The sequence below is a fragment of the Primulina tabacum genome, chromosome 18, assembly GCF_025594145.1.
Source record: "Primulina tabacum isolate GXHZ01 chromosome 18, ASM2559414v2, whole genome shotgun sequence".
Lineage (NCBI taxonomy): Eukaryota > Viridiplantae > Streptophyta > Magnoliopsida > Lamiales > Gesneriaceae > Primulina > Primulina tabacum.
In genome coordinates, this window is record NC_134567.1 from 30701994 (window position 1) to 30722903 (window position 20910).

Sequence of the window (20910 nt, forward strand, 5' to 3'; positions counted from 1 at the left end):
TGAATATGTTATATATGTCAATTAATTATTAGTTCAAATAAATTAATAAAAAAATAATATGTTATGATTAAGTACAAAATCTATAAAATTCTATAAAAAAAAGTTCACAAAAGTCTATAAAAATCTTGCAAAAAAGTTTACATAAATCCACATAAATGTGTTTATAAATCTGTGAGATTCTGTAAAAGTCAATAAAATATCAAGTCCATAAAAGTCTATCATTTGAAAAAGTCATTAAAAGTTATCAAAACTCTAGATTGAATACACCCCACTAAAGATGCTCAGTTAATTAAAGCTATAATAATGATACTTTAAATATGCAATTAAAACTTTTAGCCCTTACATCTATTGCACACAAACATGTACAAATTTAGTGCATGTAATCTTCAAAACGGCTTTTGTTTCTAATTTTTTTTACCACATGCATACTTATATGTTTAATTATCTACCGTTTAACATTCTTGTTATGTTATAATTTTTTAATATCCATCTTTTACTAACTACAAATTCACTTTATGAACCAAATTCAATATAAAACAATGCTTACTATACATGTATTTAATGTGAACACTATCAATATAACTATCTATTTCAGAAATATATAACCAACTTAACAAAAAGATTTTACTCCAGCTCAATATTGGGCATCTTATTACGAAACATATCTAACATGGAATCAAACCTATTACTCCTACTAAACTATGCAATAGACATAGAAACAATACTAAAAACCAACAAATTTCATCAAAACAACCATATACATGTGCGTAAACGTATTATAAATTTTATATTATTACGAACTCCAAACAATTTTTATTTATAAAATTTACTTTCTTTTATTAAGCCATCATTGTTATTTTTTATTCTTTTGTCTTATGAATTAATATTAACTCACATGTTTATATCTCATAAAAAAACCCTAAGACAGCGGCAAATCAACACTGCTCAACGCACTCGGCTGCCGGCTCCACCACGGACACGGCCTTACCGGAAGTATCCTCTACAACAACCGGAAGTTATCAAAACCGGTTATTAAAAAAACAGGTTTCGTAACACAAAATGATGTGCTATACCCACACCTCACAGTTCGAGAAACCCTTGTTTTCTGCTCATTACTTAGACTCTCGAATTCAGTACCCAAAAAGGAGAAGATTTCTATCGCCGAATCTGTGATTAACGAAATGGGTTTGTCGAAATACGAGAACACGATAATCGGCAACAGTTTTATCCGCGGGATTTCCGGCGGTGAAAGAAAAAGAGTGAGCATAGCGCATGAGATTCTGGTAGACCCAAGTCTGTTGATCTTGGACGAGCCCACTTCAGGGCTGGATTCAACAGCGGCGTTCAGACTAGTGACGACGCTGGTTGGGCTCGCAGCGAAGGGGAAGACGGTGGTCACATCGGTGCACCAGCCGTCGAGCCGTGTTTACCAGATGTTTGATGATTTGCTGGTGTTGTCGGAGGGAAGGTGTATATATTTCGGGAAAGGGAGCGAAGCAATGGGTTATTTCGAAAGCATTGGGTTCTCACCCAGTTTCCCGATGAATCCTGCTGATTTCCTGCTTGATATCGCTAATGGTACGTTGTCCTTATCTTCTCTCCACGCATTTTATTAATAATAATAATTGTAGACTAGTTGGTCAAGTTGTGGAGTGCTCATTCATCAAATTTTGAATAATTGTTTCAAATTTATTTAAACACGAAGTTATTTGTTGATCTAAATTCTTATCGAGGATCAAGGGGAAGATGAAGGGTCCACTGAAGGCTAGCGGGATCTATCTCAGCTGATATCCAACAATTAACTTTTTACATAATTTTTAGTTAAGAAATGAAATATATCCCCCTTAACCCTTAAACGTCGTGTTCTCATTCCAATATTGGAATCTCTTCCATCTTGCCCCCAATCATTTCAGTTCTTTAATACTAAAGGTGTTGGAAATTTAATTCTTTATGGCGCAATTGGTTGAGAATTGAGATGGAAAGGAGATACTTTTCGGTGGGAATATCATGTGCACAACATAAATGACTTATTACATCATAAATATGCAGTAAAAGTCGAAACATTTTTTTTTTATTCTTTGCCGAGTTTCTGGGCCATGCTTTGGTAAATGTCTGCATGGATTGATTTAGATTTTGAAATTTATTATAATTATTATCGAACATGTTTGATTTGATATAGACTTAAATTGAAATTCACTTGGATTTAAATTAACTCATCATTATTCTTATATCTCCGACAATACCAGATAGGAGGCTTGATTTTGCAAAACTTGCTGGATATGGATTCAATCAAGAATTAATTGTTTCTGCTTCGAAATTTGTTCAGATTCTGATAAGAGAACATTGATAATTTGTGGTTAATCGATGACATGTTCAGGATCTGTTGATCTCCTAATGAAACTAACTATTAATTGGGGAAAATGTGCATTAAAGTTGATCATATCCTTTGAATTCATTGGTTTAAAACCAAAAGTTGTCTTGAATAATGCTTAATGGACTATGTTGAAGTGGACTTGGGATTGGAGCTTTCTTCATTTTACCAAATTTTGAAATATTTAATTGGTCTTTATCTATTGAGATACAAAAGTTGACCAGTCATTATATATTGTAGTTTGAAAGAGACAAGTTATGGTTCTCCTAGAGAAGAACATCTCGAGTACTTGTATATATCAATATAATTATCTTGTACTAGCTTCCCTTGACAAGAGGACATCCTCATCTCCCATGTCCGTAGTACAATTTTTTACTCTTCAGAATGAATGGACAGTGTGTATCAACATTAAAAGCCAACCCATGTCATATTCTTTGCCATAGAAATGCCATACAAAATGACAGGGTGCCATCTAGCTAGGATTCGGGGCGTACTATGTATGAAAATGATCTTTTTCAAATGAATTATTGTGCGGTGGCAAGAGACGTCTATGGTCTCAGAGAAATGCCTGCCCCACAAGTAATTGAGTTCGTTTTTGATAATGTTAAATTTTGTAATTTTGCTTTCTTAGGATACCATCTGGTGACTAAAAAAGTGGGTTTTGGCATATGAATTAAATATTCCATACAAGAATATTGACGGAATTTGTTCTCAATTTCTGCATTTTTTGATATTTAATATATTCACTGTCAAATAACCTCAGGACACTTTATAGTTAGTATCTCACGATTCTTTGTTCGATCTTGTTGAGCTGTCGTGCATCTGATCTGATAATTTTAGTAATAAATACACACGTGCAAGGGTTTTATGCAAGATGAGGTTCTCTTTTACTAAAATAAACTGGAAATTTTTTACGGTGAGCCAATCCATCAGCAGCATAATGTTGAGTGGACTCCCCACTTCAACGCCACCATTGGACAAGTTCTATTATCTTCCCTATTCCACTAATTTCTCATTATTTACCCAATAGTTGATGTACACTTGAACATGCGCTGTATTTCCAAGCATGTATTTCATTTATTTGAAGATAACTTTATTTTTAGTACTATCAAATAGGTTAAGAGTCTCTTTCTTTCTTTCTTTCTTTTTTTTTTTCTTTTTCTATTGTAACCACACACCATTGACATTCAAAAAGGCGAAATTGGATTTTTTTTTAATTCAAACCACTTTCGAATGGAAATCAGATGCTTGAATTCTTAGGTATTACTTGATGTCTTACCACACCACAAATAGCATGCTTTAGTTGTTCATAAGGTGTAATATGTTGAATATTGATGTGCCAATTGGGATATTATGACTCAAACATCTGAAGTATGTAGTCTCCTGCTTTTAGGCTAACAACATAACATTTGGTTTAATTTATGGGTCTTTTAAACTTGTTTTTGTGGCTAGTTTGTTTACATGGCCAACGTATGGCGTCCATAAATGGCATTTCGAATTAAGGACGACTCCGATAGGGGACGACCTTCGACATGGCATTTCAAAATTCAAATATCTGAATTTTTAAATCGTGCATATTTAAATGGCTTTTGTCAAGACGTTATCTGACATGTGTTTAATCCACTTTTGTGAACGTAGGGGTATGCCAGCTTGATGGTGCAAGTGAGAAAGAAAAGCCTAATGTTAAGCAAGTCCTTGTATCTTCTTACAATAACTTACTGGCTCCAAGGGCAAAATCCACTAGTATGGATTCCCCACATACAGTACCCAAAGAGCGAGTGATCGAAACGACTAAATATCATGGCTGCACTAGACATATTTCCACATGGTTCAATCAATTCAGCATTCTCCTCCAAAGAAATCTCAAGGAAAGAAACCTGAAACCTTCAATTCTATGCGAGTTTTTCAAGTGATCACAGCTTCATTACTAGCAGGTTTCATGTGGTGGCACTCAGATTACCGGGACATTCAAGATGGCCTCGGCCTTCTCTTCTTCATTGCCATTTTCTGGGGAGTTTTTCCTTCTTTCAATGCGGTGTTTGCCTTTCCTCAAGAACGAGCCATTTTCACGAAGGAAAGAGCTTCTGGGATGTACACATTGTCATCTTATTTCATAGCCCGGGTAACGGGAGACTTGCCTATGGAGCTAATCCTCCCCACACTATTCCTCTCCATAGCATATTGGATGACTGGGCTAAAGCCTGAACTATCTGCTTTTGCACTTACTCTTCTAGTTGTGCTTGGTTACGTGCTTGTTTCTCAGGGGCTCGGCCTTGCACTAGGTGCACTGATCATGGATCAAGCAGGCTTCGACTGTGGTCACTGTCACAATGTTGGCATTTGTTTTGACAGGAGGGTACTATGTACACAAAGTACCGTCTTTCATGTCATGGATAAAGTATGTTTCCACTACATTCTACAGCTATAGGCTTCTTATCAATGTTCAATACGGAGACGGGGCAGGGATATCCACGTACCTTGGTTGCTCATCTGCTAGACAAGACAGGGCGACCTACAAATTTATTGATGAGGACATTCGAGATCAAATCCATCCTGCAATGAGTGTAAGCATATTGATGATGATGTTTGTGGGATACAGATTATTAGCCTATATCGCATTGAGGCGACTCAGAGCTTAGCACCGAAGAAGTGAAATGCCACAATAACTTATTTGTGGGAAAAGCTGAAAAGGCTCTATGAAGGGCTCATAATAGTTAGGTGAATGAGTTTTGGATTTGAGTCAGGTTTACTTCATGAGCTTGGACAGTCAAAAGTGTAAAGAACTGTAAGAGGTATAGATTGCATTTGAAATAAAAAAATATTCAGAAACTTAAAAATAAAGAGGCTGAATCTCATAAAGTTGGAAAAATTTATGGTCATTGCTAAAACCTAGATGGATCTTCGGCAAACTTTAACAAAAAACTTATAATTGACGCCTTGAGATCTTCGACCTTAGCCCTACTTTTTGTTTCAAAAACACCTTTAATCACGTGAGTGTAAAGTCTCTCAAGCTGTGGAATGCTGTAATCTTTTGACCGCACCACAAGCAGATTCTTGATTGACTCGATTCGATAGGAAATCTCTCCATCAGTCATGGAAATGTCCTGGGAGACATCTCCAGCGTCGCAATCAATACTTTCATGCAGGTTGCCATCTGCAACTGAATTTTGATGTTGGTGCTGAACTATTCCATTCACTTCAGTATTTTGCGACGATTTTGGTGAAGCCGAGTCAAGCTGTGATTCCTCTTCTGCTACCAAAACATTGTGCCAACGAGGTCCCAATATCACGCATGTGAAGAAAATAAAACAAAGAACAGTAAGTTCCTAAAAGGAAAATCAAATACCCGCACACACTTATAAATTAGTCCAAGGCACATCTTTTGTGAAGAAAAATTTTACATAATAGTCTTTGAAATCTATGCAGAGTGAAAATTGTAGCTGGGATGAGTTTTACTGAAGTAGTAGTTGAAAATAATATGAATTGGAACTAAAAAGAACAAAATGATGAAAAATACAGTAATTATGTTAGCGTTTCAGGATTAACTGATATGCCAAGTAGTGGAGAAAAGTTGAGGAAAAATGGCCACCAAATTCCAAAATTATAGGGAAAGGAATGGAACCTGCATGAGATGCATCTATATGTTTTTTAGGTCTTTTGAACCCTTCATAGCCTTGATCTAGATTAACTTCAGGCTGGACATTACGAAGACGTGCACTAGCCCTAGTCACAGCCGTCATCTGGACAACCGGAGTTTGTGGGAGTGCAGCTTCCCCTGTATCATCAGGCAGGGAGATGGGACCTCCTTCATCAGCGATTTTGTCACAAAATGCAACGAGGGAGGGGTCCATCTGGGATAGCATACCATGCACCTGAAAAATGAAATGCTTCTTCTTTAAGATAATAACTTGAACCTTCATAGAGAAAATTAAAGGAGTGAGTGGTAGATGAGCATACTGCATCTCGAAGTTCATGAGCTCTGCTGACAATCCTTGCCCCATTGTAATCATCTCCATTGTATTTCTAATCAGAGCAACAGAAAACATAAGAACAGGTTCAGTTCTATTTATTGACAAGGTAAAACTAACAAACGGAGCGAGCAGGAAATCTTGCAAAATTAAACAGGTCAATTGGTTCACAGATTTTTCGACCAGCATTTCACAAAATAATGAACTGTTTCAAAACAAGGAACAAATATGTACCAAACTTTTATAAATAAGGTTGGGTATCCCTGAAGGAAGCCCTGGAAACAATACCAACTCAAGAGAAACCTAAAGTTTCAAGATCAATATCATTGGTCACACACCTTGGCATTAGTTAAAATGAGATCGAAATCCTCAAGGAAGGCTTTACAAGCGATATATTTTCCACTGTCAACATGCTGCAGCAAAGTGGCCATGTCCATGGGATTCTGGATTATTGCACGATAATTTGGTGCATCTTCATCCATCACCGGATAATGGAAGACACTAAAGCGCTTATCATATAGTATCCTATAAAGAAGAGGAAGAAATATTTAAGAAGCCACAACTATGAGAACATGAAAAGCCTAGTCAATCTTGAATCACAGCTGGTTTTAGAGAGAATTGTATCAACTGCAGATATAAATCAGACACAGAAAAAGAGGCAACAACAAAAGAAAATATAGTAAATAATGGCCACATCAGAAACACTACCAAAATCCATGCTTCCAGAAGCAACCGCGCCGGCATATACAATCATACTTGATGCTGCAGCCAATATAGCGTACACATGAAATTGATATTAATAACAAATTCACATACGGAGTCTTAATTTCATGATAAATGGAGTGGAACGTTATAATAAGAAATTGAAGTTTCAAATTATTACTAAATCACTTCAAGAATGTCTACATGTTCTTGCCAGAAAATTACAGAGATGAAGCTCAGTAAACAAAGATATGAGCAGTATACTGATCAAGTTGATTCAACTTTTGGGCCATAATACATTATACCACTTCTAAACCAACACAGAGTTGAACAGAACGTCAATATCAACTATATTGCACATAGGACGCGAAGTTGATACATGCAAATCAAGTAATCAACATGCCATAGATACAAACCATTGAGATCAAGTAAAAATGGAAACTAACCGATTGCAAACATCACGAAAGCACATGCGCAGTCGACGAAGTGCATGTCCCTGAGTTTCAGCTTTTGCTCTCAATTCAGAGGCCTTTGGTCCAGCATCGACTTTTGGTGCTTTCACAAGTTCAGGAAGACCCTCGGATCTAAGAGAATCTTTTATTACATCCTCAGATTGAACTGACAATGCAGCTTCAATGAGCCGATCAAAGAACAGAGATCTGTCTTCGGAAGATGGTGCCGTTAAATGCAAACTGTCAGAAAGGAAAGGAAATTATATCAAATTGGAGCTTAATTTAAAAATATAGTAGAGATTTCCAGTTAGAAGAAGAGATGATAATCTGGAACGATAAGAATCCATTAATTTTGTGTTGATCAATGGTTTTTTTAAAAAAAGCACAGTCCAGGGACAAACAAGCAATCTCAGTATAAACACAAAAAGAAGTATGTAAAAGCCTCAAGACAGTTCTTCAAACTTCATCATACAGAATAAAGTATTCATCTGTCCCAAAAGAGGCTTTTTTTGACTTTCTGAATTTTAACCAAAGCAAAAATGCTACTTAACACAAAGGAAGTTCCAATCTTCCCCGCCACCAATTTAAGTAAATTCCTGACCATTGGATTCCTGGAATTCAGCTATTCCAATACCTAGGGAGAGACGAGATTAATTGAACAAGGCCATGAAGATGAGTAGAAAAACCAAGATGCAAGCTCTTAATACAGAGGTGAGTCCTTTTTTTAAAAAAAAATATTTCCTGTTGGGTGGGCGAGAAAAATGGGTGTGTAGCAAAGGAAAAGTCACAAGGAAGTTCCTGATGTTAAAATGAATAAAACTATTACCAAATCATATAGTAGGAAGGAGGAAAAAAAGAACAGCTGAACTTCACAAAAGACTTGATACAACTGAGATGTTGCGAAGTGATTTTTCAAAATACATACACATTGCGTTCAGAGAATATTGAGGATGAACTATCGCATATCTCAGCAAGTGACGTTGAGGATGTTCCAAACAGTAATACAGGCAAGTCTGACGGTAATTCTTCCATCAGCGATCGAAGTACAGCCCTAAGTAGATCGTGAGCCTAAACAAAATACAAACATTTTTTATCCATAAGATTCTGAACAAAAAAAATTGAACAGTAGCCTAAAACAGAAACATAAATCAACATCCACTCACACTCTCCCACCACAAGTGAAATTGAGGCAGATAGAGTATTGAGGGCATAGTTCTTCTGGCTTCACCAAAAACGTGCACCAGTGCTTCCTCGGGAGTTTTGGCCCCAGGATCAGAAAGTAAAGAAGGCAATGCAAGAGAATGTACTGGAAATTTCTCTAGTTCATGTAAAACTGCAGGCCCTATATGATCCTGTAAAACTAGTGCAGTAAGTACGCTTAGTTAAGAGCAAGATACATTAATGATCTATAAGAAGAAGGAATCAAAACATTTACCAGTCCAACACCATCATCGCCGCAAAGTAAAAGCTTAGGTCGATAGACAAGGGAAATTGCAGAGCCATAGGAAAGCATAGAAAGCTTCGTGACTTCTGATGAAACTGTTACAGCAGGGAAAATGTCAGAAATAGTACTCATGACTTTCTGAAGATGTCTTTGTAAACAGGATGCCACAACAGGCGATAGGGGCCTAGAGTTCACAATGGAGCCTCTATGAGCAGCAGGAGTGATTGTGGACATCGCTTCGACAAAGTGATACTTATCCACCCTTACTGAATCAATGTCAATCAAGAACTTATCATCGCTTGTGTAAACCTGTGGATATCTTTCACGAAAGGCACGAATGGCAGCTTCAGTACATAAAGCCTTTAAATCAGCTCCACAGTATCCCACACAACTGGCTGCAAGCTCCAACTTTAGCTCCATTGAAGGAGGTTGCTTCCACTTACGAGTATGTATGTCCAATATTTCAGCTCGCGCTTCACAGCCAGGTAAGGGGAAATTGAACTCACGATCAAATCTCCCAGGGCGCCTCAAGGCTCCATCGATGGCATCAACCCTGTTGGTCGCTCCAATCAAGACTACTTGTCCACGAGAATCTAGTCCATCCATTAAGGCTAGTAAAGTTGAGACAATAGAATTATGAATTTGCTCTTGTTTACTGGACCGAACAGGAGCAAGCCCGTCTATCTCATCAAAGAAAATTATTGAAGGCTGATTTTTTTGAGCTTCTTCAAATAACAGTTTCAATTGTCTTTCAGCTTCACCAACCCATTTGCTCAGCACATCAGCACCCTTTCTCATATAAAAACTTACTTTCTGCCCTGCTTTTGAAGCAGCACAAGCCAATGCTCTTGCAATCAATGTTTTCCCTGTGCCAGGAGGACCACATAGCAAGACTCCCCTGGGTGGGGTAATGTTGTAGCTTGCAAAAAAGTCTGGATATAAAAGAGGGAAGAACACCATTTCCTTCAGAGCATCAATATATCCAGAGAGACCACCTATATCGTTAAAACTCACATGCTCATCAATTTGTACAGGCTGAATATCAGCCCCTCCTTTGGAACTAGGACCAGCGGTTTGAATACCGGAAGTCAAATTAGAAAGGCTATCATTTTGGTGAACCCAACCAGATGCTGCATTATTCAATCCCCAGGCTGTCATTCCATGTAAGTCTAGTCCCCCAAGCAACCAAGGCGCTCCAGACCTCCCGCCACCTCTCCCCCATGGTATTGGAGGACCTTGATCAAGCTCATCCACTAGAAGGGAATCATCAGAATCATCAGCTCGTGTCATGCGATGACGTTTGTGAACTCGTGACCCACCTCTTCTCCCATCTCTGCCCACTTTGCTTCCCATTCCTTGATGCAGTATTCTTCTTGGAGAGCTTGGCCTACGTTTACTCTCCTCAATAGAAAGCCTGCGAACATCTGCTCGATTTCGGAGATCATACCGTCGTCTACCTTCTTGCTCTTCACCTTCTTCATCATCACCATCTTCTTCCCCATCCTCGCCATCATCCTCACCAGCACCTTCATCTTCACCCTCTGCATCATCAGCATCCTCCATATCATTTGCATTTTCTGGAACATTGTCTCCCATTTTCTCCTCGGATGAACTCTGTTCCTCATCAGATTCCATGCTTAACGCTTCCCTAGAATCTACTTCTCGTCGAGCTCCAAGTCCACCCCGACGAGGTCTAAGTCCTTCACGACGAGGGGTCAATTCATCTTGCCTTGCACTATTCTTGTTCGTTCGTTTAGTAGCTCTGTGAAATCTAGGAATCTGAAACACAGTTGCTCATATTTTAGCTTAAGACAGAGAATATTGAAGCTATAAAAGCAGTTAAAATCAGAATGTTATGGATTGCATTAATATTTCATTAATAGAAAAAATGCAAGCCTTGCCATTAAATCATTGTCCTCGGTTCCAGAACTATCTGTGTATTCTACATGACTCATTGGAACCCTCCTTTTCCTAGTAGAGCGCCGAAGATTTGTAGCAGATGACTACAACAAGAAAAAGTAGCACATCAACTTTCCAAAATTTATTTTTTGCAATTAGTGAAGCTCCAATTAGAGTCTAGGAACAATGCATTGATCAAGAATAGCAAGTGATAATTTGAGTTTAATTCTAATCAATTAAAACACATAATCCACTAATTGTTAAATGAGAAGCTAATAGAAAAAGTTACATACATTGGGATTTGATGATCGCAATGGGTGATTTCCAGGACGCAACATCTTTGCTATCTGTGCAGCTGCTGTCCTTGTTTTAGTCCTTTTCCTCTTAGTTCGCAAGATAGTGGTAGGAGTATAATACAAGTATTTGCGACTACAAAACTTCGGCCTAGTTTTAAGCCTGTCACTTGTACGAACTGGCCTTGAATCAGGTCCATCCCCTTGTACCGATCTTTTGGAATACATCAGAAGCAACTAGCACCTTTACATGAACTTCAAAGAAAGCCAAAAAAAATTGTTAATAATTGAATAAACTGAAACACAGAAGACAGCATCTTTTATCACAATTCAAAGATAAAAGAATGAAATATACAATATGGCTGCAAGATAAAAAAAAACATTACACCACAAAGTGTCCTAAGTAATTGTCAAGGTTCCCACACAATCAAAATTACCGGTCATGTTAAGCAATAAAATTTTAAGAATCACCAGTGGAAAATTAACAACTGTAAATAGGAACTAGTCTCGAATAAGGTAAAAAATATTTAAGCGTGTGGATGTCTAATGAACAAAGATTTAAGTTTGCCTACATTCACACATTAATTGAACCAAGTCCCAAGAGTTAGAAAATAAGCTCCATCCTCTTCTCCTTCCTTAACCCTGGTGCCACTAAACTCCTAGACTTAATTTGGGAGTTCGGATTTAGAAAGAAAGGAATGGAGATTTAAAAACTTCGATTGTTTGGGAGGAAACTCTTCTCTCTTTTCTTTTCTCTTCTCTTCCAACTTACAAACTAAGCCAACTAATGTAGACAACTAATGGTAAAGAAAACTGGGATACAAACTTAAATCCATCAGATCAGAAAGCAAGAAAAAATATTTACAAAATTTGAAATATCTTGTCTGGATGGCTCAAGTCAAGATCCATTAAAAAAAATGATTTTATACCCAATTTCTCTCTAGAAAGGAAATATTCTAGAGCTTCTTCTCCCGATGGCAGAATAATTCAAATCCACAGCCTTGTGAGGAACACAATCTCGGGATGTAGTTAAAGTTATTGTCCCTTCAAACTTCATTAACCAACTACTCAATCCATAAACTAAAAAATGCATTAACCACTTCGGAAAATCTATCCTGAATGAATTACATAAAAAAAACAGAACAATTCAATGCCATTTAAACTTTTTAAAAAAATTCAAGTAAGATGAAAGTCCACATACAACATTTTACCAAACAACAACTTGAAATCTATCACCCAAATTCATGGTTCTTCTCCAATTATTGTTCTATCACATGCAATAAGCTTTTTAACAGAAGAATTCAGTTTTGCAGTGATGTTTAAACAAAATAGGTGATGAAGTGTCGACTACAAACCAAAATGAACAAATAAGAAAAGGAAAAAATCGAAAATGCATAAATGACTAAATTTCGTACCATGAATTCATGCCCGATGAGAATGTAATCTGTAAATTTTCGTGCATGTGACGCACAATGAATTAAACAAATAAATAACAAACAGATATTTAAAAAAACTATAGCTCGAAAATAAATTACAACAAAAAATACGTACGATTAATCAAAATCAAACAAGAAATTGCCTTCTGTGATTTCTAGCGATGCTGTGAAGACAGCTCGAGTGAGAAACTGAAGGAGGGCAGGCGATACAAAGGAAGGGGTCTTTTATTTTTGAATATTAATAATATAATATGTTTATATAATTATTTTGGGCTACACCAGAATTGAATTATACTGGACCAAATTTCAATTGGCCCAGTTACGTCTATAATACGCCCATTCAAAGTCCAATATATATATATATGTACACACATATACATATACATATACATATACATATACATATACATAAATAAACACGTATCGTAGAAACCGCAAAGAGAAAAATTCAATAATCATCATTCACATGACTCTAGCTTTGGTAAAAACCTAGCTCGGCCATTGGTATTTCTGCGAGAAATGGAGAAACAAGGCTCGGGCTCGGGCTCACGGGAGCTGCAATGTGTTGGGAGACTGGAAATCGTGAGGCCCAAGCCCGCGGGCTTTCTGTGTGGATCCATACCTGTGACCACCAATGAGTTTCATGATGTCTCCTCGGTCGCCCTGGTTCCTTCTATCCATACGTATGTATACGGCTGAATCACCGGAACGTCGTGTTTGCAATGTTTTTCTTGTATGCTTGGTGCATCCTTCTTGGAAATACTTGCCAAAAAAGTTTTCTGTATAATTCATATGAAGGTGTTCGAATTTCTATTGCGTTACGGTAAACTTAAAACATAGCTGAATTGTCATTTTTTATTTGATTGACTATCTATCAGAAATTGGAGCAGAACTGAGCGTTTCTCGATGGGTAAACTGAGAGAATATTGTGGCTTTTCTGTAGGAATCGAATTTTGGTAAATATCAGTAGTCGAGGCAATTAATGTGCGTTTTTTTGTCTGGAGCTTTAAGAGTGGTTGTTATTGTGCTTTCTTCCATATATGTTAGTGTGTTTGTGTGCATCTGATGATCATGCTTTCAAAAATTTGGTCTTGACACCTTTTAGCATATGTCATTAGCTACCGTCGATTTAAGTATTTATTTTCTCAAGAAAGTTTCTTTCATGGAGCCATTTGTGAATTTTTTTAGACTCTTTTCATTACAGATTTTTTTTATTTGGGTTTCAGTGTATATATAACCTTGAATGCTTTTAGGTATTTGAGATTCCTTTTCTTAAAAAAAATTAACTTTACTGTGTAACTAGTGGGGATCATCTATGAGTCACGTCTTGTTGTTTATTGGCTTTTCATATTTAGGGTAAAGGCTCCAAGGTATCAGATGATTCCTACAGAAACGGATTTGAATGCACTTCCTTTGCTTTCAAGTATTCCAGATAGAGTACTCCCGATTGCAGCTGCACAGTCAAGGACAAGCAGTGGTAGTCCTTTCACTTGCATGATCATCGTCCTTTAAGAGTTTGCCCCTTTTTCTCTGCTGTAGTAAGAAAATTTAAAATAAATGGACGCATGTTGACGGGTGACTACTGACTATTGCTGCATGTTGATATTTGATGACCTATCTATCATCTCTATTTTGCGAATGTTGTCTCGCATCAAATATGAAATATTTGGTTTTTCTCGTCAGTATACTTCGAACTAAAACTGACTTTTCCATATGTCCAGCCATTTCAGGAGGGCAACATAAAAATAGTGAATGTTGTCTCGCATCATATTATGTGATTCTTGTCTCCCATCATTTATGAAATATTTGGTTTTTCTCATCAGAATACTTCTAACTAAAACTGACTTGTCCAGCCATTTCAGGAGGGCAACATAAAAACAGTGTAGAATGTTTTATTCCCTCATTTTCTTTTATATAATGTTTATGTATATGGTTGCTAGATAATCTAGTATATATATGGTCTCCTGATAGAACCTCAATTTTCCGGCTTTAGTTTTTGCATCAGCACTTGCAACGTGATTGTACTTTTTATAAACTCTAGTCAATCATTGAAATCCTTCATTCGCAAACTGTTTATTCTTCACTAATACTGCGAATATAATCGATTTTTTCTGAGACTGGTACAAAACCTCTAGGTTTAAGGGATATCCTTTATACAAATTTCTGGAATTTTAGGTTGTTTTCTGAGAGTGGAGTAACCGGTAGATAAGAAAATCCTCTAAAAGTAGTAGTCTCTTATGGTCTCCTGATAGAACCTCAATTTTCCGGCTTTAGTTTTTGCATCAGCACTTGCAACGTGATTGTACTTTTTATAAACTCTAGTCAATCATTGAAATCCTTCATTCGCAAACTGTTTATTCTTCACTAATACTGCGAATATAATCGATTTTTTCTGAGACTGGTACAAAACCTCTAGGTTTAAGGGATATCCTTTATACAAATTTCTGGAATTTTAGGTTGTTTTCTGAGAGTGGAGTAACCGGTAGATAAGAAAATCCTCTAAAAGTAGTAGTCTCTTATGGTCTCCTGATAGAACCTCAATTTTCCGGCTTTAGTTTTTGCATCAGCACTTGCAACGTGATTGTACTTTTTATAAACTCTAGTCAATCATTGAAATCCTTCATTCGCAAACTGTTTATTCTTCACTAATACTGCGAATATAATCGATTTTTTCTGAGACTGGTACAAAACCTCTAGGTTTAAGGGATATCCTTTATACAAATTTCTGGAATTTTAGGTTGTTTTCTGAGAGTGGAGTAACCGGTAGATAAGAAAATCCTCTAAAAGTAGTAGTCTCTTGAAAATGTTTATATTTGTGCTACTGCTGGCAGATTCACAATGGCAAGATGAGCCAATCATGTCAAGTCTTGTGAGGAAAGGTGAAGCACTTGCCGTATCTGGTTTGGTGGAGTATGGGGATGAGATTGATGTAATCTCCCCAACTGATATTTTAAAACAAATATTTAAGATACCATACTCCAAGGCACGAGTCTCAATAGCTGTTCACCGTGTTGGGCAGACACTTATCCTGAATGCTGGGTGAGCATCATGGCAATTTGTAGTTTTCTGTCTGTTGAATGCTTTTCTCAATGTTTTTTTATGCAGGCCTGATGCTGAAGAGGGAGAAACACTTATTCGAAGACATAATCGTCAGCCAAAATGTGTAGATCAGTCATTGTTTCTGAATTTTGCTATGCATTCAGTAAGAATGGAGGCTTGTGATTGCCCACCTAGTCACAATTCTTCGTCAGATGAGAATTTTAGATCATCTAATTATCCTGATCGATACATGTCAAGTGATGGCTCACTTCAATCTTTGGACCATCTGGCACATGGACATGCTTCCTTAGAGAGTGATGGCATTCGAGGAAAAGGCTATGCCCGTAATCAGGACTTCAAGTTGGATGAAAAGGAAAATTTGTTTTGGGGGAAGAAGAAGAATAAGAGGCATAAAGATCTTGATGGTGCCAATGAGGTCTCAGAAGTTAAAGAAAAGCTGAGGCACCCTGTGCAAGAATCTGAAAAGTACCGAAGAGCTGGTGAAGATGCATTCTTAAGGATGCTGTTTTTGCAGTTTCACAATTTCCGTTTGCTTCTCGGTAGTGACTTGCTCATTTTTAGTAACGAAAAATATGCTGCCGTGAGCTTGCACTTGTGGGATGTGTCAAGGAAGGTGGGTGTTGGAACATTGAAATGGGACTTGTTGTCACCTCATATTTGCACACTCTATATTTTGGTTATTTGAAATTCCATATGATTTCTATCAAGTATGCATATTTATTGAAGACATTTTCAGGTCACCCCATTAACCTGGCTTGAAGCTTGGCTTGACAACTTTATGGCCAGTGTTCCGGAATTGGCCATCTGCTATCATCAAGATGGTGTTGTTCAAGGTTATGAACTACTGAAAACGGATGATATTTTTCTTCTTAAGGGTGTCTCTGACGAAGGAACTCCAGCTTTCCAGCCCCATGTCGTCCAACAGAATGGACTTTCTGTTTTGAGGTTTCTTGAGGAAAACTGCAAGCAAGATCCTGGTTCTTACTGGGTACGATTTATTATGTATGATATCTTCTTAAACTTTGTTTCATTGGTTGTACATTTGTTTAATTGATTTGCTATCATATTGCAGCTGTGTAAAAGCGCTGGAGAAGATGTCATCCAACTGTTTGATCTTTCTGTCCTTCCCCAAACCCATGGTGCTGATCGTTGTCATGATAGCGCTGGTTCTCTGCCATCTTTATTATACAGAGGCAGAAGTGATTCAATACTCTCATTGGGCACTCTACTGTACCGAATTGCACATAGACTTTCACTCTCAATGGTGATACGCATTTTATGATCAATTCGATTTTTTGTCTCTTTTCCACGATTAAACTGATTTTTTCTTTTCTTTTTAAGCAGTCTCCAGATAACAGGGCGAGGTGCTATAGTTTTTTCAAAAAATGTCTCAGTTTCCTGGATGAGCCAAATCATCTAGTATGTTTCCAATAAAGCTGAGTTAGTAAATTTTATAGATTCACTCATGTGTTGAACTAAGTTAGAAAACCATTGTGACTGTTTTTGAGTGTGGTGATTAGGTTGTACGTGCACTGGCGCACGAACAATTTGCCAGGCTCCTCTTAAGTTATGATGAAGATTTGGAGTTGACATCAGATATGTTCCCAGTTGAGTCTGAAGTTACCATTGCCAACGCTGAAGAAGAGTCCTTTGTGTTTATAAATGGATTGTCTGCTACAAGTGTCCAAAATATTGTTAATTCCCCTGCTAAAGAAGCTGAACAACCTGAAAATGCACTGCATCTGCAAAATTTTGTAAGAGAAAATTCAGCTGAGATATCATCCACTGAAAACATATATTCATCTGACAACCAATTAGTATCGGGTGCAGGAGTGGCAGATGAGAAACAGTCCACTCTTGGTAACGCTGAATTTGTGGTCTCTGATATTTCTAAATCCTCGGATGATGTGGTGGAGACTGTTTCTGATCCATTATCCTCCAAACTGGCTGCAATACATCATGTCTCTCAAGCCATCAAATCTCTCCGATGGACTCGTCAACTACAAACTGCCAGACCTGAGCTAAATGTTGAAAATGGATTTGAGGATGATCTACCTTCGTCAATGGACTTTTCTGTTTGTGCCTGTGGGGACTCTGACTGTATTGAAGTTTGTGACATTCGTGAGTGGCTCCCTACATCAAAAATAGATGATAAACTGTTAAAACTTGTCCTATTGCTTGGAGAATCCTATTTGGCCCTCGGCCAGGCTTATAAGGATGCTGGCCAGCTGTGTCAAGCCTTGAAGGTTGTAGAATTGGCTTGTTTAATTTATGGATCAATGCCTCAAGACACAAGATTTATCTCTTCCATGGTTTGTAGCTCGGCAATGCAGCCAGAAATTAAAGGTAGAAGTGAAAATATGAAGTCTTTCATGGGTGACTTTTGTTTGACCTTTGATGGCTTATCTTCTAATTACCTGTTCTGGTCCAAGGCTTGGACTCTTGTTGGGGATGTGTTTGTCGAGTTTTACTTGATGAAAGGACAAGAAACCTCAAGGCAGGCAGAAAGAAAACACAGCACCAAGGACTTGAAAATGTCATCCGAAGTATTAAAAGAGGTTGAAAGGCTGAAGAAGAAAATGAGTCAATATAATCAGAATTGTAGTTCATGTTCTTTGATAAATTGCAGCTGCCGGAGTGATAGGGCCAGTAGTGGGAGCAGTGCTAGCAGCAGCACCAGAGGTAGACAATCGTCGGGTTATGGCAGAAAGCAGGGTAAAATATCACAGGGCAGAAGCAGCCCCTATTTACGAGTTGGCAAATATGGTGATGATCTTCAGAAAGTGGGCCAGAACAACTCTTTTCAAAGTGAAAATTTGAAGCACCACAAAATTGATCCAAGGAATGAAACATATAGGGTTTTGGATGGTTTGCAGGAAATGAACTTGGAAGCAATCGGATCTGAAAGAGAAACGGGTTCTATGGAGAAGGATAATGAAGGGTCCATGCAAAAAGATTGTTCTTCGGAGACCTCCATTAAAGGAGAGCATGCTGCAAAACGTGGTGGTATATTTAAATACCTGAGGGGTTCAATATTTGGAGATGTAGATTCTACTCTCTCTGTTACCCTGAACTGCTATGAAGAAGCTGGAAAAGCTATGGAAGGACTTCCTGCAAGTTCAGCTGAACTACAATCTGTAGTTAAAAAGAAAGGATGGGTGTGCAATGAGCTCGGACGAATCAGGCTAGAAAGTAAAGATCTGGGCAAAGCTGAAACTGCTTTTCTCAAAGCAATTGATGCGTTTAGACAAGTTGAGGACCACATCAATATCATTTTGATCAACTGCAATTTAGGCCATGGGCGCCGCTCGTTAGCAGAAGATATGATATCAAGGATTGAAAGTCTCAAGAAACACGCTAGATTCCGAAGTGCATATTTGCATGCCCTTGAGACCACCAAATTACAATACGGTGAAGCACTAAGGTATTATGGTGCCGCAAAAACAGAACTAAATACACTTGCTGAAAAAACATGTCCTGTCTCCGCCAGTTTGAAGAATGAAGTGAGCACGCAGCTTGCCCATACATACCTGAAGCTTGGCATGCTATTGGCCAGAGAAAATACTGTTGGTGAGGTTCATGAAAATTGTGCGCTAGAAGATTGCACTAGTTCTTCACCGGTGCAAACTCATATAGAGCATAGGAAACATGAAATATCAGCAAATGATGCAATCAGGGAAGCTTTGTCGCTATACGAGTCGCTGGGTGACTTGCGAAGGCAGGAGACTGCGTATGCTCACTTTCAACTTGCTTGTTATCAACGAGATTGTTGCTTGAGGTTTTTAGAGTTAGATCAAATGAACAATTTGGCAAAAGGTGAAAACAGTGTGGTTCAAAAGGTAAAGCAGTATGCTTCCCTGGCCGAAAGGAATTGGCAAAAGTCCATGGATTTCTATGGGCCAAAAACACACCCTGTGATGTATCTGACTATTCTTATTGATATGTCAGCTTTGTCTTCAAGCCTCTCAGATTACCTTCACTCTACTTGGGTATGTTTATGGGTTCTTTTCTTCTCATCTCCTCTGGTTTGAACTTATATTTTTATGCCTTATTAGTTATTATATTATATATCAACTCTTATCTGGAAATATACTGTCATGATGGACCATCACAAGAAGATACTGTAGTAGTGACTGAATCAATTTCTGACCAATTGGTGAACTATCACGTGCCAAGTAAAGAATTGCACCATTTATTAGTGAAAACATGTCTTGCATTTGATGTTTGGATAAACTTTCAGCTGTTTCTAAACCTCTTCTTAGTGTTTGCTCAAAGAAATAGCTTTCTTGCATATACATCTTAGGCATGTGATGTACTATACTGATTTGTTTGGTTTGTGTATCAGATGCTCGACTCTGCTCTAACTCGGCTGCTTGAAGGGCACCATGTATCTGAAGAAGCATCACCATCACTAAACGACCTAAATCCCGAGGTCTGTGCTAAATTTTGGAGTCAGCTGCAAACGTTGTTGAAGAGTATGTTAGCCACAACACGGCGCACAAAAACAAACAATTTTCCATCCAACATCCAGCAATCTCCATCTGGTAAATCTTCAGATGCTAAAAAGCTCTCTGAGCTATATAGGATGTCACTGAAGTCCACTGATTTTCGGCAGTTGTCAATCATGCAGAGGTTGTGGACATCATAACTTAACCCATTCAATGGATAGTTTTTCGTCAATGTTGTGAACCACGAATATGGTTGCTTCATAGGAAAATATAGGAACTGGTTCATCCATGTAGCGGAGTCCAAGATAGTCCGGAACTAAAAATTGTGTGATGCTTGTAAGTCGTGTGAATTTGTATATCCAGTTTGCATCAAAATCTTGACACATATCTCTTGGTCATCATTATATATCCCATGGTATAAGGTCTCTGAGTTCGAGACCTTCGTAAAAAAAACCCTCCCCATAATTAAAAAAGGAAAAAAAAAATTGTGCCATTACATTGCAAAATTAATTTTCATTGCACTTTTTTAAATATTTATTTAATTACACCTAAATTCATATAATTTAACTTCTAATTCAAAATTTTAGTATGCTCATGAGTTTAAATGTATTTGCATGAATGTTACATCATATTCAAAGCAGATGGATATCGTAATTATTGTTAATGGGTGATGGAGAGTAGGCTCATGGGTTATTCGTCCAATTACTTGCATAATGCATATACATTGGAAAGTAGTGATTTTAGCAGTGTTATAAAATGAGGTTGGTGGCCGGTTGCTTAGGCAGCGTCTAGGCCTGGACGGGTTTTTGTTTTAAACATAAAGGTCTAATTCTTCCT

The 20910-nt window shown here is 37.7% G+C and overlaps 3 protein-coding genes across 8 annotated transcripts; 2 read left to right on the forward strand and 1 right to left on the reverse strand.

Annotated features, from left to right (window-relative positions):
• Positions 1-923: 923 nt before the first annotated feature.
• On the forward strand, positions 924-5010 carry LOC142532151 (ABC transporter G family member 25-like; the record flags this gene model as incomplete). The annotated part of the gene is given in 4 exon segments (XM_075638405.1): positions 924-1578; positions 4010-4246; positions 4249-4669; positions 4671-5010. Coding segments are annotated over 4 exon segments (1653 nt in total), but the record flags the coding sequence as incomplete, so codon positions are not given.
• Positions 5011-5236: 226 nt separating this feature from the next.
• Positions 5237-12794, reverse strand: LOC142532149 (ATPase family AAA domain-containing protein At1g05910-like). 3 transcript variants are annotated; one of them, XM_075638403.1, is made up of 12 exons: positions 12681-12792; positions 12545-12573; positions 11130-11384; positions 10839-10940; positions 8929-10716; positions 8657-8845; positions 8419-8561; positions 7488-7733; positions 6678-6864; positions 6329-6394; positions 5994-6243; positions 5237-5621 (listed from the first exon to the last, which is right to left on the reverse strand). In XM_075638403.1, exons 3-12 carry the CDS (start codon positions 11355-11357, stop codon positions 5254-5256), a joined length of 3567 nt encoding a protein of 1188 aa, XP_075494518.1. In that variant the 5' UTR covers positions 11358-11384; positions 12545-12573; positions 12681-12792; the 3' UTR covers positions 5237-5253. The 3 variants fall into 3 exon arrangements, with proteins under 3 accessions (XP_075494518.1, XP_075494517.1, XP_075494519.1); XM_075638402.1 differs by lacking the exon at positions 12545-12573 and having other exon boundaries at positions 12681-12794; XM_075638404.1 differs by lacking the exon at positions 12545-12573 and having other exon boundaries at positions 11130-11373; positions 12681-12779.
• A 187-nt stretch (positions 12795-12981) lies between these two features.
• Positions 12982-20518, forward strand: LOC142533907 (uncharacterized). 4 transcript variants are annotated; one of them, XM_075640839.1, is made up of 9 exons: positions 12982-13248; positions 13921-14042; positions 15397-15604; positions 15671-16238; positions 16362-16613; positions 16698-16889; positions 16967-17044; positions 17146-19614; positions 19971-20518. In XM_075640839.1, the coding sequence occupies exons 1-9, from the start codon at positions 13085-13087 to the stop codon at positions 20271-20273; spliced, it is 4356 nt and encodes a 1451-aa protein (XP_075496954.1). In that variant the 5' UTR covers positions 12982-13084; the 3' UTR covers positions 20274-20518. The 4 variants fall into 4 exon arrangements, with proteins under 4 accessions (XP_075496954.1, XP_075496955.1, XP_075496956.1 ...); XM_075640840.1 differs by having other exon boundaries at positions 16970-17044; XM_075640841.1 differs by having other exon boundaries at positions 13053-13252.
• Positions 20519-20910: the final 392 nt, after the last annotated feature.